Below are 17,350 nucleotides of genomic sequence, written 5' to 3' on the forward strand. Positions count from 1 at the left end.
AGCCACAGACCATACGTGAACAAATGGGCGGGTTGGGTTTCAGTAAAACTGTACTTAGAGGAACAGGCAGGTGGTTAGCCTTAGTTTGTCAGCCCCTGTACTAAAGCATGATACGGAGCTGTAAAAGTTTAAAAGCTAGTTGCATATTTTTCCATACTATTAAAAGAAAGGCCCTATTGGGGCACCTGGGTGGTTCAGTCTTAGTTAAGCTTCTGACTTCAGCTCGGGTCATGATCTCGCAGTTCGTGTGTTTGAGCCCGCGTCAGGCTCTGTGCTGACAGCTCAGAGCCTGGAGCCTGCTTCGGATTCTGTGTCTCCCTCTCTCTCTGCCCCTCCCCTGCTCGCGCTCTGTCCCTCTCTCTCTCAAAAATAAATAAACATTAAAAAATTTTTAAAAAAAGGAAAGGCCCTGTTGATTTTATTCTACTAATCATTTTTGTCTCTCTCCTTAAAATTCTAACTTTTTTTTTTTTAATGTTAACAGTGATGTACCAAATGGATCAGCTTTGACACAAGAGAATATCAGCCTCCTGTCAAACAAGACCAGCTCTCTGAACCTATCAGAGGACCCTGAGGGAGGAGGTGACAACAGTGACTCCCAAAGATCGGGAGTTACTCCCAGTTCTGCTCCCTAAATGATGAAGAATCCTGCTTTTATCTTCTGCTCCTGATCAATTTGTGGGGTAGGGTAGGGAGAACAGATAACTTCTAAACATTTTCTCTGAGAGTGGTCAGAGAAATCCAGGAAAAGTACCGGAGGCAATGTGCACAAACACCACTACTAAAAACAAACCCTGCACATAGTTCACATTAATGCATTTTTTAATTAAAAAAAAAAAGAAAAAGAAAAAGAAAATTAGCAGTATCTGCAAGCAATTCAGATTAAATTTGTTTTTGTTCTGTGAATGAACTTTATTTTAATAACTTTGGACGCCTTGGATCCAGGGCTTAAAAAAAAAAGAAGATATTATATATACACTCTGTTTGATTAATTGTATGATCTTAATGAAGTAGGTTTTTCTTGTATTTTGGTATTATTACATACCCAGTGTATAATTCCTGACCCCCAATCCTTTCCAGCTTTGACAACCCCATAAATTAAAACACACAGAAAGCACCGGCCTGTCTGAGAATTCTGTGGTGCTTGAGAAACAAAGAGACAGTAGTAGACTACTTATTAGAAAATGTGCAGCAAACCAACTCTTCCAAGAGCCATTACTTGAAAGTCATAATTTTCTTTCCCTAGCTTGATGTGTGTTTTTTCATATGGCACTAAAACTTTCTGTTGTTCAGGAGGGTTTTGTTTCTATTTCAACTTTCCAGAGAGATAATTACCAATTAATTTTTGAAGTCCTTTTCCACATAATGGATCCTTGCATTCTCTTAATCAGAAAGCCAGGCCAGTGTTTTAGAATGATTAGATTTAAATGGAGATTGTTTTAAGAATGAACTGTAATTTATTAGTCCTGGGAGATACATGATTGGTATATTACCTGTATGGAGCTGCTGGTTAGAAATTCGGACCTGTGCTTTTTCAAATTTTAAACTTCTGCTAAAATCCTAGAGTGTTAAAAACAATAATAATAGGAAAATCAAGCATGTTTTAAAACCACAACACTTGAACTGAAAATGAACAGTCACATTATTTCAGTGGATGTTTTTGTTTTGTTTTACTGTCAAAACCCAAAAGTGTAAAATAAAATAAAAGTCCCTGGCTTTCAAATAGATATGGCAAGGACAGACTGCCAGGATCTTAAGGATGGTTTATGAATTGACTAGCTGTTGCTGTTCAGTATCCTTAGCACCAGTAGGTAATAAGTACCTAAAAGTCAGTTTTCAGAGACTTGACTTTACAATAGTGATGAGATTCTTTATGAAATTATTTAGTTCTGCTGCACATATTCTGATGCCATGTGTCTATACTGAACTAAAACCCTATAAAACATGTTCTGTGGGGATTATTTGATACAGTCACCCTCCCCATCCCTGTTTGCCTGATTTTTAAAAAGTTCCCTTCTGGATTATACTACTAAAACAGAAAGCACTGGTTATGTAATAAGTTACTGCATTGCTTTGGTTGGGTAAAAGCAAGAGTTTGTATTTTTCTTGTTTCTTATTTTCTTAACCCTTAACTCCTGCTGAGGTCATAACAACCTCAGTGTAAGCTCTGTGTCCATCATACTGTTAACTGAAACAAATGGGGGAGGGGGGGAGGGAAATACAGTCCTGCCATTGCCTACCAGTAGGAGAGTCCAAACAGAACACTCTTTTGAGTAGCAATTATTTAATTTGCCCAGTCAAGGCACCGTGTTTATATACTATTTCACATTGAATTTGATTATGCCCTACAGACCTGGCTGGTCAAGGATTTGATATACACATATTGGCTTGGGATTCGAGCTTTCTTTTTTATTTAAATAAAAATTTATATATATTATATATATATATACATATATACATAGCTATATCTGTATATATATTGGGTATGTTTTAAGGATTTTTTCGCATGAGCGCAGCTGTTGCGATAAAATGACTGATTGGGAGGTAGAAGCACTGAATGAAGATGAGGCATTTCTGCATTTGATATCCATAGTTTCCTTTAAAAAAAAATACACTTGCTTTTTTTGCTTTTTTGTTTGTTTTCTCTTTTGCTTAAAACCCTCTTACACATAAGTGCTTATTTTTTGGGAGAAGGAGAGAAACTGTGCGTGTCTGACAGAGTCCCAAGATTTTTCATTTCTTTGTATAACCATAAAAGGCAACATTCTTGGCCTCCAACCTTCTGTAGGCAGATTTGGGCAGGTTGTATTTCTCCTTTGGACATGTTAGATAATTCCTAAGTTTTAGAAGCAGTTGGTTTATTTGGAACTCAGTGAGTCTGGCACTGGAAGGGAATTTATGAGTATTGATTTTGTTGAGGTTCAGAATAAAAGTAAAAGTCCATTTTGGGTATCCATTGAAACATTTCATAACCCAACTTCTGTTCTTGTTTTTATATCCTTCAGATATACTCCTTGCTTTCACCATTTTGATTTTGTAAGCTAGGCAGGAATAGGCATTAACTTATATAGTATTCCTGCTCTGAATAAAACCTGAGAAGCCACTGTTTTCAGTTGACTCAAAATCATCTCTTTCACTTTTTAAGGTAATTTCATTGGGGGGGTGGGGGGCTTTGGGGGCCAGGGCAGATACCTTAAATTGTAAGCCTTAATTCTAGCTGCACCTCAGGAAGGGCCCCGCACACTCTGGAGGAAATCTGGTTGGGTAGAAAGGCAGAAGAATGATCCCCTGCCCCATTGTGCCTATGACTTACCTGTTTTAAATTGGTCATTCTGCCTTATCTCATGGAAATTCTTAAAACTTTCCTGGTGTTCACAAACAGTTTTAAGAATTAAATAAAACCTCCAAAGTTTAGATTTTTTTTTCTTTTCCTTTTCTCTGTGAAACACTTTGTGATAATGATGAGCCTGTAAGGGTATGTGGCCTATTTGGGCAAAACTGCTGGACTTTTTAACTGCTTTTTTGTCAAAACCTGCGAAAGGCATTGATTTTTTTTGGCTTATTTTAAAATGTCTGCCTTTAGAGAGAGTAAAGAGATTAAATGAGTCAGATAGAAATACAGTTTTTATGCTTTCTACTTATTAAAATATTAATTTCTTCTGGAAATGACTTTTATTTGCTTTTCACTGAATTCAGAAGCAAGACTCTGACATCTCAGACGAACATGAGCAATTCTGAAAAGGTTAAGGTAGGAGTATAATAAGCATTGTGTTCACTCTTGTTTAGATTACAAAACTAGGATCTTAATTTTTTTAAAACCAGGATATTATTATAGCTAGGAATATAAAAGTACTTTGACTTATTTTTTTTCAAGGTATCTCTGGAAAAGCGTAGAACTAAGAATAAGTTATCTACATGCAGTTTCCTAACTTATATGTAGTTATTTTGCCTTACTTATAGATATTGTCACAAGTCCAATAGCCGCCCTGTCTTGGGTAATTTACAGAAGCTGAAGTGACCAAAGATCCATTCTTTGTTACTTTTGTAATCAAAAGAACAGTTAATTATAGCATAGGTTTCTAGTAATAGTATTCACATAAGACACTATTTCTAATGCCAGCTACAAATATTCACTTACTCAGAATGTATACAAAATTATTTGGTATGGCATTAATGTGGCTGATTCCCTTCTCTCATCTTATTTCCCTTCCCTTCTCCTGGTCTTTCCCTTGTATTTATTCTTTTGCCTAAAAGACATAGAATTGTTATGATTCTCATTTGCTACCATGAATATGTAGCTCCATCAGACTTTCCATAGGTCTTTAGGGTTGGAGCTCAAGGGTTTTTTTTTCCTGGCCCTTTTCTATCTTGCAAATTCCCCCTTGACTTACCCACTGCCCTCCCCAATCTGCAACAGTGACAGTTTGCTGCCTCAAAACAGAGCATTCAAATGAATTCGCTTAGCCAATAACTTCTGTGAAGTTGCCTTTTCTAATGGTGTTATTACTCAGTGATGCACAAATGTGGTATTTGCCCTACTGGTAGGCAAACAAAGGTCTGGTTAAGAATGGTAACCTGCTGTTTTCTTTAAAGGAGAGCCAAAGACTTGTGCTTTACTCTGTTTTGGTTTGGGGGGATATAGCCATTTTGATTGTGAAACTTTTAGTATTTGTGAGTTGATTGTACTGTTAAGTAGATTTATCTAAGTTAACTGTTAAAGGTAGCTGGCCTTATAAAATGTAAAAGTAATGAAAATTCATCAGTTTCTCTAAACCAGTGAATGTCATCTTTTACAATATTGTGTGTAAGTGGTCCCCCTGTTTTTTGAGATTATCTTGTCATTGTAGCATCATGTGTGTTTTGGCTTTTCACTTGTGTCTGAAGGACAATCTGTATCACTATGGTCACGCTGTGGGACTGGGTAAAAAAATTCATGAGCATGTGACTGGTGAGAAATAAACTATAGTCACTGCATGTGAGATTATATTCAGATTTGGAGAAACACAGATTCTTTTCACTAAAAAGTATTTGATTGCTATTAAATCCAAGTGGTGATAGATAGGGATCTTACCATCTTTTTTCCACTTTCTTTCTGCTCATTTTAAAGAATTGAGTAAAGGTTTCATATGTAAAATCTACCTGTAAAAAAGTACCTGTAATGACCTATATTTTATTAAAAAGAAAGACCTGGTTACGTTTTAAGAGAAATTAATAATCTGCCTGGAAATTAACTACAGCCTTTACTTAGATTTATACCCTGAAAGAGCCTGATTGTGTTTATTTTTTAGTTGGTGATACATGGTTATAGTGTGGCAAGATGATCTGTTCCCGGAAAAATCAGCCTGTCCTTAAAAATTTTAGCAACTAAACTAAAGCAAATTTCCCTTCCGACATTAGGGAGTGGACACATAAGCAGTTTGCTGGTGTTATCGCTTTACTTGTATTGCTGTTCCTTCTTCATACTGTTCTACCTTGGACAACTATGACTTTTCTGTTTATTTGTTGCTTCAGCTCAGCTTTATGAAATTTTCCTGCTGAAATTACTTATGGGGAGTTATAGGTGAATTGCAGTTAATATATTTTTTAATTCTTAATTCAACTTTTCTGAGCCATTTGAAAAAGAAAGCTGTTTTTGGCAAGGTACTATTATAGTAAATGCCAACTTAAGATTTGGGTTTTAAAATTTTATTGCTTTGACTGCTAAAGATGTTTTCATATATAAAAGATTCTAATTTGATAAGTAATACTAGTTATAATGTTAATAAAGAATAGGACACTGCCACCACCAGGAAGAAGTTACACCTTTTAATAATAAATGTGTTCCCAATAGGTGGATTTTCAATACTGCACTGAACAAAGTAGGTAAAGAGTCCTTTGAAATCCTATTGTGGTAAAAGGACTTAACCTCACCACTGGAATCCTTGTTTTCAGAGCCTCCCAATTTTCAGCCAAACACTGAATTTCCTTTAAATTTGTTTCCTGAACAAAACATCCCTAGAGTAATAACCTTTATTTTCACAAGAAAATAAGACACAATAACCCAAGAGACAGAAGTTAAACCTCAATATAATACTGTGCCCAAAAATGTGTATGTAGAAAAGTAAAATCCTGTGGAGTTAGTCTATCTACTAGATAAGGTGACTTATTTTCTCGTATTGAGGTCTCTCTGTTTCTGGTTGTTTCTGTTTTGTTTTGTTGTCTTTAACGCTTAGGCAGACAGAGCTCACAAGTCTTTGGCATCCTCTTTAGCTTGTACGCTCAGAGTCATCTTATAACTGGAAACTGTCAGGCAGGCCCTGCTCCCACCCCAGCCACTGCATAAAAGGGCCAAGGAAAGGATGGGACGAACTATTGGATAATTGGTTGCCTGCTTGTTGCTGGTCTTTGGTTTGGGGGGTTTTTTGCCTGTTTTTTTTTTAAATCACCATTTATTAGTGTAATCTCTCTTCAGTGATTGGCTGCCATTCTTACAATAATATCTAAACAACTCTGTAAAATATTCCTCTAATTTAAGGTATTTTAAGCTTTTCTTTGTCATTTTTACATCCTCTGTTCCCCTAAGGCACTGTCCTGAGAGCTATATTTTCCAGGTGTGTAGTTGCCTGCATTTTCTTTATCACCCCCTCCAGACCTCCCACACACACTCCCACCCCCTCATCCTTTCTCCTCTTCTCACCTTCTGGAAATGAAAGGAACTTGGGTGGCGGGGGATTTTTTTTTTTTTTTTTTTTTTTTTTCATTTTATTCACTGATCCAGGGGCTTCGTTGCTTACTTTATGATGATGTGACTTTTTGGAACAAGAGCAATGGAAAAAGTGAATTAAGATGATGAACAAAATCTTTTACCCACTTAAGCATTTTCCAGTTGTGAGATTCCTCTTTTTGTGTGCTCTCTTTCCCTTGTAACCCCTGCTACCCTTTTCCCCTAACTATGGTCAATTTGGTCTTTAGGCTCATACCAGTCTCCCCGAGACATTCTGCAGTCATTATCACCTTTTTGGGTGGATTTTATTTTGTTTTATTTTGTTTTTGTTTGTTTGTTTGTTTTTTAAATAACTTTGTAACATTGATGCATATTTGCTTGGGATAGAGCTTGTGTAATTTACCAATCGTATTGATTGTATGTGATTGTGCCCTGCAGAGGTATATTTAACAAGACAAGAATAATCTAGATTAATAAAGGAGCCCATGAGATTTGAGTCAGGTTATAAATGACTATGAAATCAGTTTTGGATAGTGAGACTTTATATCTCCTGTTCGTATAAATCAGTGCTAGACAAAATACCATTTTTTAAAAGTTCTCTTGCATTCCTGTTTTTTTCCTTGCCTCAGCTCCCTGTTTTTTCTTGCCCGCCTCCACCTACCTGTTCAGAAATAAAAATATTGAGTCTTAAAGTGACAGCTGATTTTTAAATTGGTAATGTTTGTGAAATTTAACTTTTTCCAAATGTTTTCAACTTTTTTTTTAAGTGAAGATAAATGGGTTGGAATTTCACAAGCTATGAATAATCCTTTAGCGTCTAGCAAACTGTGAAATCTTATTTGAAGACTTTATCTCTTGAAAGTTCTTTTGGAATAGGAAAAAGAACCCTGTTTGAAATGGACCATTTTCTTCTCTTTTTAATGTGTTTATATTTCCAGTTTTTAAAGAGCCTTCAAAACAAGTGAGGTGGAAATCCAGAGTAGTAGGAAGATGTTTAGGGCAGCAGAAATCTGGGTCTGAACAAGTACATGTTCATTTGTTGGGTTTTTAAGAGGATTAGGGCCATCTTTTTCAATTTTGTATTATTTGTGTGCATGTTGTTTATATCAAAGATGCCACATTTTGTTAAAACGCTGTTTCCTCTCTTTATAACCTTGGAAACTGACTCAGCCTCATGTTGCTCCTGAGTAGTATTAAAAGCTCCCATGAGATGCAGATAAAAGGGTTATTTTAACAAGTAGAAGGAGGTGATTCACCTTTTGGTTTGTAAATACATGAAAATGTCTACAAGGTCTTTATCTGCTTTCTGTCAGCATTTATATTAAATGATAAATTAATGAGGAGAAACGTGTAGTCTTTTTTGTAAATGAGTCTGTGCCATTTTCTTCTAACCTTGGGATTATCACACCTTTTAAATATTTTTTTAACGTGAAGAATAATTATGTAACACGCACAAGTAAACGCATACGTGCAGTAGCCAATTTTGTAGAGGTACCACAGAAATTAGTCCAACCTTAATGATTATTTTTGAGAGAGAGCACAAGCAGGGGAGGGACGGGGGAAACAGAGGATTCAAAGCAGGCTCTGCAGTGACCACGGTGAGCTTGATGTGGGGCTCGAACTCACAAACTGTGAGATCATGACCTGAGCCAAAGTCAGGCACCCCAGTAAATGTCTTTTTTTTTCTTCTAATATTAATTTTTTTGTAAACGTCCATACTTTAAGAGAAGAATACTACTCATGACCAGTGAAGGTTATTTACTCCTCCTACTAACAATTAGCAATTAGGTGTCCTTTGTTTGGTACCATACTTGACCTCAAAGGAAGGAACCGTAGTAAAAAAAAAAGTTCAGGGGTATGAAGGATGGTAACTACTGCAGCCATCCTTGAATGTTACAAAATCTAGAGAGAGAATTCCAGGACCAGCCCTGCCATCTTACCATTTACCTAGGCCTACCCTCCCCACAAGCAATTTTCTGACCCCTTACACTGAGACTCACGTAGATTAACAGGAGTTTGTTTTTTGTATGTATTAGCACGTCATTTACAGTATCCAGCTGATCTGTAATGATCAGTTAGTAAATCCTACTTTCCAACATGGTGGCCCATTGAGTACTTAATAATATGTCCAATACTGAGAAGATAATGCTGCCTTTATCCTCAAGGAGCTTAGACTCCCAATTATGGAAATTGACATGAATATAGTTTAAAAATTGGTAACGATCATCAACAAACCACTAAAATTACCAAAGTATTCAACCACAGTTGTCCTCAGAAGAGCAAGGAGCTGTGAGAATACACACAAAGAAGACTTAACCTCGCTTGGCTGGGTGGCAAAGGCTTTCCTGAGGAAGTTGCGCTGAAGGTAAGACTTTACGAATGGACAGAATGGCAGGTAATGCTGGAGACAAGAGAGTCCTAGTCAGAGAAAACAGGATGTGTGGATTTCTTCTTTTGAAAGAAGAATCTGTGCCCCTGAGACAAAGTGGTGGAGGCAAAAGTAGAGGGAGTGAACAGCATGAGAGGAGGCACAGCTGGGTCACAGAGGCCTGCAGACAAATGCTGAAGTATTTGGGTTTTATTCTGGAAGGAAATCCAAGGAAAGGTTGCACGCAGGGGAATGAAGGGATTTGATTTGTGCCTCTTTACTCACATTTATTGGAGAGCTTCTGTGTTGGTGCTTCTCGGACTTCACGTGCACACGCATTACCTGGTGCTCGTGTTAAAGTGCAATTACGGTTTCAACAGGTCTGGAGTGGGGCTTGGGATTATCTAATGTGCTCCCAGGTGATGCCGGTCCTGTTTGGCCAAGGACCACAGTTGTGAGTAGCAAGGTTCTATGTCACAGGCAATTTTAGAAGCAGAAAGACCCAGTTTCTGCAGTCAGACTTGGGGAGTGAATGAGTTGTAAGACATAATTAGCATGACCCAGGGACTGTTTCAAGGAAAATGCCTAGAGCTGGAGAAGCAAGGTGCTTCAGGAAAGTTTTTACATCTGAAGAGTTGATTTGTAAAGGTAGGAAAGGGATTCTAAGGTGAGCAAAGTGGGGAGCAGACGCTGCATCCCGGGAGCGTGTACACACCCCCGTGCATATGAATGTGGCCTTGCAATGGGAGACAGCTAGGAAAGTTAGTTTGAGGCCAGGCCTTGAAAAGCTTTGCATACAATTCTGAGCCATTTGGATTTTATCTTTTAGCAAGTAAAAATTAGTAAAGATTTTAAGCCAGACTGTGATGTGATCGTTGTGATTTCAAGTGGCAGAGAACCCAGTTGTGAATCGGTTGCCGTCAGTAGAGTTAACAAGAACTAGTAAGGGCTGGCCAGCACCAGGATGGGGAATGAAGAGGAGGGAGGAACTTCGCAGACAGTGTTTAATTGAGCCATAACTTGACAACACATGGTACAAGCATGACTGGCATTCTTAAACGCCCAAACAGGTGCCCCCAAAGTCAGTTGCTTCCCCTGCTTCCCCTGACCAAGCATAGGTCTAGGTCTATTCCTATATCACCAGCTTAAAAGGGGGCGGGGGGATTACCTTTGCAATATCAAAGCTCTTCAAAATAGTTTCAAGGAAAACCTACAGTCATCTCAATTTATCATCACCTTATCCTCGCAAATCTAAAACATTCAGGCTATTCTGATCTAAAAGGTGCCCTCTGATTTTCCTTCGGCCTGAAGCCTGCCCTCCTCGTCATCTAACTGATTGGGCTTTTCGTTACCCTGACAAGCTAGGGAGACTGCTGAACTCTGGGACAGACCTAGGCCGTGATGCAGGTGGCCTCTCCAGAGTGGGCCAGCCTGTTGGCTATAACTGAACCGCTCGGGCTTTCCCTTCAGCACCATTCCCTGGTTAGCTGAACTTCGGTAGGGACACAAGATGCGATTCCGTTCCATGTGGGAACAGCCTGTGCTCAACCAGCATCTGTTGCTTTTTAGCACTAGCCATCAGGAAAGGGTCTGAAACCCACTGTGTGTGTCCTGATGGAATAAAAGCTACCAAGCCACATTCATCCCTAGACCCTCATTTCCACCTCACCCCTCAAATGGATTTGGATAGATTTGTTAAAGCAGCCCTTGGCAGAGGTGGGTAAGAGACGTTGGTCACATGATTGACCTGTACTTATCAAAACACACACCCTTGGCCTTAGCTTTACTGTCAGTTTCTTCCTGCTGCTTCTGGGTTTGTCCAACCCACCCCCTTTCTCCAGAGAACTTTCCCCCATACCTCTTCCTCTGCTCTCTTGCCTTTTCCTCTTCTCTATTTTTCTTTCCCCACCTACAACTTCCGGAACTGAAGTAAGACAATGAACTTTAACTCCATGTGACTCCCAAGAATACCCTCACCCAGTATTTCTGAGTTTACACAAGGTGTCAGTTCTGCTGGATAATTAAGCATTTTTAATAACCTTTACATTTAAAGTATTTTTCTGTCAATAAGTAGGCAAAACTACTCTGAACCTGGGTTTCTTCAAACTCAAATATTTATTTGAGTAGCTGGTACATTGAAGACCCAGTGGCATGTGCACTGGGCATGTTCAATAAATATTTGTTGCTTTGATTTGGTGTCCCTGAAACTAAAGCTGAACTTTCTAACAGTTGTGAGAACTTGAGCAAATTCCAATGAGATGCTTTGAGAATCTTACCTAAAAACTGCCAAATGATAATGCAGGATTATTTTGATGAACTTTATTTCACCCTTTGTTAAAATAGCATACTAGAAACTAGAAACCCGGGGGAGTTGGAGATGGCTCTGTTTTTCCAAAAATGGAAAGATGTTTTGCCAAATTTCCATGGAAGAGTTAAGCTGTGAGTTACTCAGTAACGGACGGCAGGAGCTCACCTCTACTGTTTGCTCTCCACCAAGGTCTTACTCTTGGAGCCAAAGGGAAGAGTAAAACAGGGCGGGGACATGAGAGAATGAACAGCGAGGATCAGCTAATTACCTGCTCAGGAGCTGCTTCTGAGCCTAGAGGCAAGGCTAGGGAAAGGGGAATTTGTTCATTTTGTTACTGAACTTGAAGGCAGCATTCACATTTTTTTAAGTGTGTTATTTTGAGAGAGAGAATGCGCACAAGTGGGGCAGGAGCAGAGAGAGGGAGATAGGATCCAAAGCAGGCTCCACCCTGTCAGTGCAGAGCCTGGTGCCAGGCTCAAACTCCTGAACCATAAACCATGAGATCACAACCTGAGCCGAAGTCCGACACTTAACCGACTGAGCCACCCAGGTGCCCCTGAACTTTAGGGGAGTGCTTAAAAAAAGAGAGGGTGACTGAATGCTATATTCTTTCCTCTCTGTGGCCCCTAACACAGCAAAGCACAGAGAGGCCCTGGTTACCACTTGGAAAATGAAGTCTGCCTCCAATTGCAGAAATGGTTAGAAGTTACCAGGAAAATTTTGATTTAAACATATTTGTATATATCTAAATATAAACAATTGTTAAAACATGACAGAATATTGACGATTCTGTGGGTGGGAGGGGGAAACCCAGATTTGTTTGCCCAACTTTTTTTCCCTTTCCTCATCAAACCAGTCTGAGATGAACTAAGAGGAAAGGGGTTTCGGGGTCATGAAAATCTAGACAGTAAAAAGGCAAGCGGTGCTGTATGAGACCCAGCGACTACACTGATGTTAAAGACACCCAAGACCGATTGAAAATCTCGTTTGAGGGGGTGCCTGACTTCAGCTCAGGTCACGATCTCACGGCCTGTGGGTTCGAGCCCTGCATTTGGGCTCTGTGCTGACAGCTCAGAGCCTGGAGCCTGCTTCGGATTTTGTGTGTGTGTGTCTCTCTCTCTGCCTCTCCCCAGCTTGTGCTCACTTTCTCTTGATAATAAATTTTTAAAAATTGTGTTTTAATTATTAAAAAAAAGAAAATCTTGTTTGGAATGTGCATCAGAGACAAATGCTTTCTAATAAAATATGTGTAACCAAGAAAGAAGGTGGAAGTCCTTGGGTTCATTCCTGGTCCTGGATTTGGAGGGAATCATAGACAAACTTTATAGAGAATATCCACAGGAGGAGAACCAGGTGGTGACATATAACCCCTGCCCCAAGAACAACAATTGTACGCTGAGTTTTAATTTGGAGAGACAGACATTTTCTTCATATGTACCTTATAGGAGCACAAAACCCATGACACAGGCACACAAAGGGTCTGAATCTCAACTTTGCTAGCTTTGTAATTTGGGTCAAGTTCTTAACCCTTGTGAATAGCAGTTTTCTTATCTGTTAACTAGGCATAATAATATCTTCCTGGTATAGCTGACAAATGAATTATATAAGCTAATGCCTGTAAAGTACTTAGCATAGATCCTGGTGTATAGTGTTTTAAAGTGGCACCCATTCTGATGGTCATATTCAAAGATTTAAAGGATTTTACCTAAGCTAATGCAAAGTAATGATTACATTATAGACCATGGAATATTATACAGCCATTAGAAATTTTTTACCAGGCAGGGTGCACCTGAACACCCCTGTTCCACCTGTAGACACTGAACTGGGCGTCTCTCTCCTTTTCTCCTTTGTTAGGAGCCCAGGGCTCATCCAGCTTCTAGATCTTCTCTGGTGTTGCCACCACCTTCATCGTGGCCTGGTTCTCCCCTCTCCCCAAGTCTCCATGGAATAAACACTGACACTCTTATTGCTCACAAAGTCCAGACTTGTATGAATAAGTGATACACGGGCATGTTAAAACGTAGAACGCTAGGGGCACCTGGGTGGCTCAGTCAGTTAAGCATTTGGCTGTTGATTTTGGCTCAGGTCATGATCTCATGGTTCATTGGTTCGAGCCCAGCGTCAGTCTCTATGCTGACAGTGCAGATCCTGCTTGGGATTCTCTCTCTCTCCCCCTCTCCCCCTCAAAATAAATAAATTTTAAAAAGAGAAAGTAGAATATGAGCAAGGAGGTACATATTGACAAGTCTTGCTTCCTCCCCTGACTATCCACCCCTCATCCATATCATCTGCACTTTGTGATACAAAAGTAGCATACTAAACACTGACCTGCAGCTTGTTTTCTTTCCCACGTAATTATCCTGGAAATCTTCCATATCGGTTCAGAAAAAGGATCTTTATCCTTTTTGACAGTGGCATAATCTTCCGGTGGGGATATACCTTGGTTTATTTAACTAGTCCCCTATAGGTGGAAGTTGTTTCTCATCTTTTGCTATTGTTACCCATTGGTTACAGTTAGTAATCTCACTGACACCCATGCAGATGTATCTGTAGGATACATGGTATTTTTGACATGTATTGTCAAATTTCCCTTCAAAGTTACAGGATTCTGAAAAAAAACACCCAAAGTTACAGCATTCTGCACTCACTCCCCTTAGCAATGGGTACAAGGACCTATGTCCTCACACCCCAGCAGAAGAATGTGCCAGCTTAGTCTCTTTTAATTCTAATCATTTTCAGTGATAATCCTTTTCAGGGAATCAGATGAGAAATAACTGGGAAAGTACAGTGTTTAAAAAGTCTTGCAAAAGAATCGTGAGGGATAGTAAAATTAGCAGGTGAAAGTTTGATGAAAAACAATATTTATACACTCTCAAGTTATCTGCCCACAAGATACTTACTTAACAGAAAAGGGAGGGAAGCCTGGGTGCCTCCATTGGTTAAAGCGTCCGACTTCGGCTCAGGTCACGATCTCACGGTTCGTGAGTTTGAGACCCACGTTGGTCTCTGTGCTGACACTCTGGAGCCTGGAGCTGCTAAGAATTCTGTGTCTCCCTCTCTGCCCCTCAAAAATATCTCATTCTTTCTCAAAAATATACATTAAAAATAATAATAAAAGTGTAAAATTGCAGTTTTATTGACAGAGAAAGAAAGTTGGCGGACACCATTGTAACCAAGTGATCAAAGTTAATATCACATCTGAAATGGAACAAATTGACATCATGTGTCTCCTGATATGATGCAGCGAGAAGGACACAATATCACTCTGTAGTATGCCTGCCCCCTAAAAGAGTATAACTTGAATCTAATCCTGAGGAAACCTCAGACAATACACAAATTGAGAGACATCGTTCAAAAATATTTGGCTTGTACTCTTAAAAAAATGACAAAAGAGCAACTTTTCCAAACTAGAAGACACTAGAAACATGACACACTTTCAGCTAGATCCACCATCTTACAGTAATTTGCCAAAATGACCAACACAAAGGGGAAGAGTAGAGTCACCCACTATATGTTCTGTAGGAAACGAACATGAGGTTCTGGGAAACATTGGGTTGTTCCTTTGGCCACATATAGGCAACTCTACAAGAAAGATGATATTGTAGACATCAAGGGGATAGGCACTGTGCTAAAAGGAATGCCTCATGAATGTTAACATGGCAAACCTGGAAAAGTCCACAACGTTACCCAGTGTGCCTTTGGCATTGTTGTAGACAAGTTAAGGGCAAGATTCTTGCCAAGAGAATTAATGTATGTATTGAACATATTAAGCATTCTAAGTGCCGAGATTGCTCCCTGAAGCGTGAAGGAAAATCATTAGGAAAAGAAAGAAGCCAGATAAGACAGAGAGAAAGGTACTTGGGTTTAACTGAAGCACCAGCCTGCTCCACCGAGAGCACACTGGGAGAACCAAAGGAGTCTGGGCTGATGGAACCAATCCTCTGTGAACTCATGGCAGGATAGATGTAGAAAAAATAGAAGACCTCTGGGCTGTAAAAAAGACATGACAACTAAATGCAATGTGTGATCCTAGAAAAGGAGAACAAAATGGAGGTGGGAGGCACTAAATCAATGTCTCCCAAAGCGTGGGGACTTCCAGGGTTCCTTCATGTATATGTGAAGTCTAACTTTTAATATATAATTAAAATTTTTTTAAATGCTTTGTTTTATTTTTGGGAGAGAGAGCATAAGCAGGAGAGTGGCAGAGAGAGAGGGAAATAGAGGATCCGAAGCAGCTCCAGGCTCTGCTCTGACAGCAGCGAGCCCAATGTGGGGCTCAAACTCACAAACCACAAGATCATGGCCCAAGCCGAAGACAGATGCTCAACCGACTGAGGCATCCAGGTGGCCTTAATATATAATTTTTAATAATATTTAGGTGTTATTTAGCAAGATTACAAGGGGATCCTGAGGGCAAAAGTTGAGTAGGACAATTCGCAAGCTTAAAATATGGCTTATAGATTTGAATATAATACTACATCATTGTCAGCTTTTCTGCCTTTGATCACTGTACTGTGGTCTGGTAAGTAAATCCTTGTTTTTAGAAACTTCACACTATTTAGGGATAAAGGGACATTAGATCTGCAACTTACTCCCAACTAGCACAGAAAAATAATAATATGTATTACATATATAATATATGAATTCCTATGAGTATACCACCCTCAATCTTTAATCACACAAAAGGAGGCATACTTATCCTGTGAGTACTGTTGCAGCAATCCTTATGGTACTGTTTTTGGCCATTTAGGAAGAGGAAAATAAAAATACACCTGCTCTTTATCCCCCTTAGTTTGAATTCATTTAATCTCCCCAATAACTAAAATAAGTAAAAATAACAATATATACAAAGAAATAGGATTTGGTTTCTTTGCTTTTAAAGAAGTATTTCAAGGGTGCCTGGCTGGCTCGGTTGGTAGGACATGTGACTCTTGATCTCGGGGTATGAGTTCAAGCCCCACGCTGGATGTAGGTTACTTTAAAATAAAATCTTTAAAAAATAAATAAACATTTCAGCAGTAGCTTGTGTGTTTTTTTACCTGCCTCATACTTTGTCTCCTGATCCCCCAGTGGGATCAATTACTCCCTTGTGAGTCCTCGTCTGCGTCACGGACATGTTGGCTCTTAGAATCCTGAAGGCAGTACTTGTTTCAGAACACGCTCCCCTCTGACTAGATATTATGGACTCTTTCTCCTGAAAGAGAGCTGTGAAAGAGAGCATATTACACTGAGCAGGTGGAAAGCTAGAAGTTTCTGGACATTCGATTTGACTAGTTATATTCACCTATTTTCTGTCTCCTCGTTTCGATAACCAGGGGGAAAAGAAATTCCTGAAAACAAACTTCTCCTCAGGCATTTTCTGACCAAGTTTGAATTTGTGAACATTCCTCCTTTTCCTTTTCTGCAAAGATAGAGAGTGAAGGAGTATGGGTAAGAAAGGTGGGCCTTGCCTTCCCTCGACCTGACTGAACTTTAAAACTTCTCTACTAATTAAACAACACGGGCCTGTACACTTTGCTTAACCCTGGAAGCTGGTCATCAGCCTTTGACCTCAGTTTTCCCCTCGTCACCAGTTCCCTCCCCCACCCGAGCTTCTGGAACCTCAGTCAGATTTAGAGGAAAGAACCAGTTTTCAGAGGGATTGCCTCAGAACACACTATCTCTACTCGCCCGGCCCCGTGGAAGATTAGCAACCATGTTTTCCAATGAGATAGGAACTGTAGCTGCTGGAAAAAGGTAAGAGAGGCGAGTTTTCTCTTTCGCATGCCCTCATTGGGTTTTCTGACTTTTGAAGGGTGGCCTCGACACCTTTGAGAAAACCAGGCCCTCTCCCTGGGTAGTTGCAAAAAAAGATGTGTTTGGAAGACGTCATGCCAAGTGCCCTCCCTCCCACTCCCTCTTGGGGTAAGCCACACCTTGGGCTCTTAGCTCAAGAAACCAGGCATGTCTTCCCTGTGTCACAGCTGTGGCA

General features: G+C 39.6%; 1 protein-coding gene across 3 annotated transcripts in view; it reads left to right on the forward strand.

Moving 5' to 3' along the window:
• RC3H1 (ring finger and CCCH-type domains 1) overlaps positions 1-8,050 on the forward strand; it is an 86,914-nt gene extending 78,864 nt beyond the window's left edge. For all 3 annotated transcript variants that reach the window (XM_047076985.1, XM_047076984.1, XM_047076986.1), the window contains exon 20: positions 485-8,050. In XM_047076985.1, coding sequence (XP_046932941.1) covers positions 485-635 — 151 coding nt within the window. In that variant the 3' untranslated portion in view covers positions 636-8,050. The remainder of the gene's footprint in view (positions 1-484) is intronic.
• Positions 8,051-17,350: the final 9,300 nt, after the last annotated feature.

Source organism: Lynx rufus, unplaced genomic scaffold (assembly GCF_022079265.1).
Source record: "Lynx rufus isolate CCGP_SWC_20201006 ecotype Redwood Valley unplaced genomic scaffold, mLynRuf1.p SCAF_15, whole genome shotgun sequence".
Classification (NCBI taxonomy): Eukaryota; Metazoa; Chordata; class Mammalia; order Carnivora; family Felidae; genus Lynx; species Lynx rufus.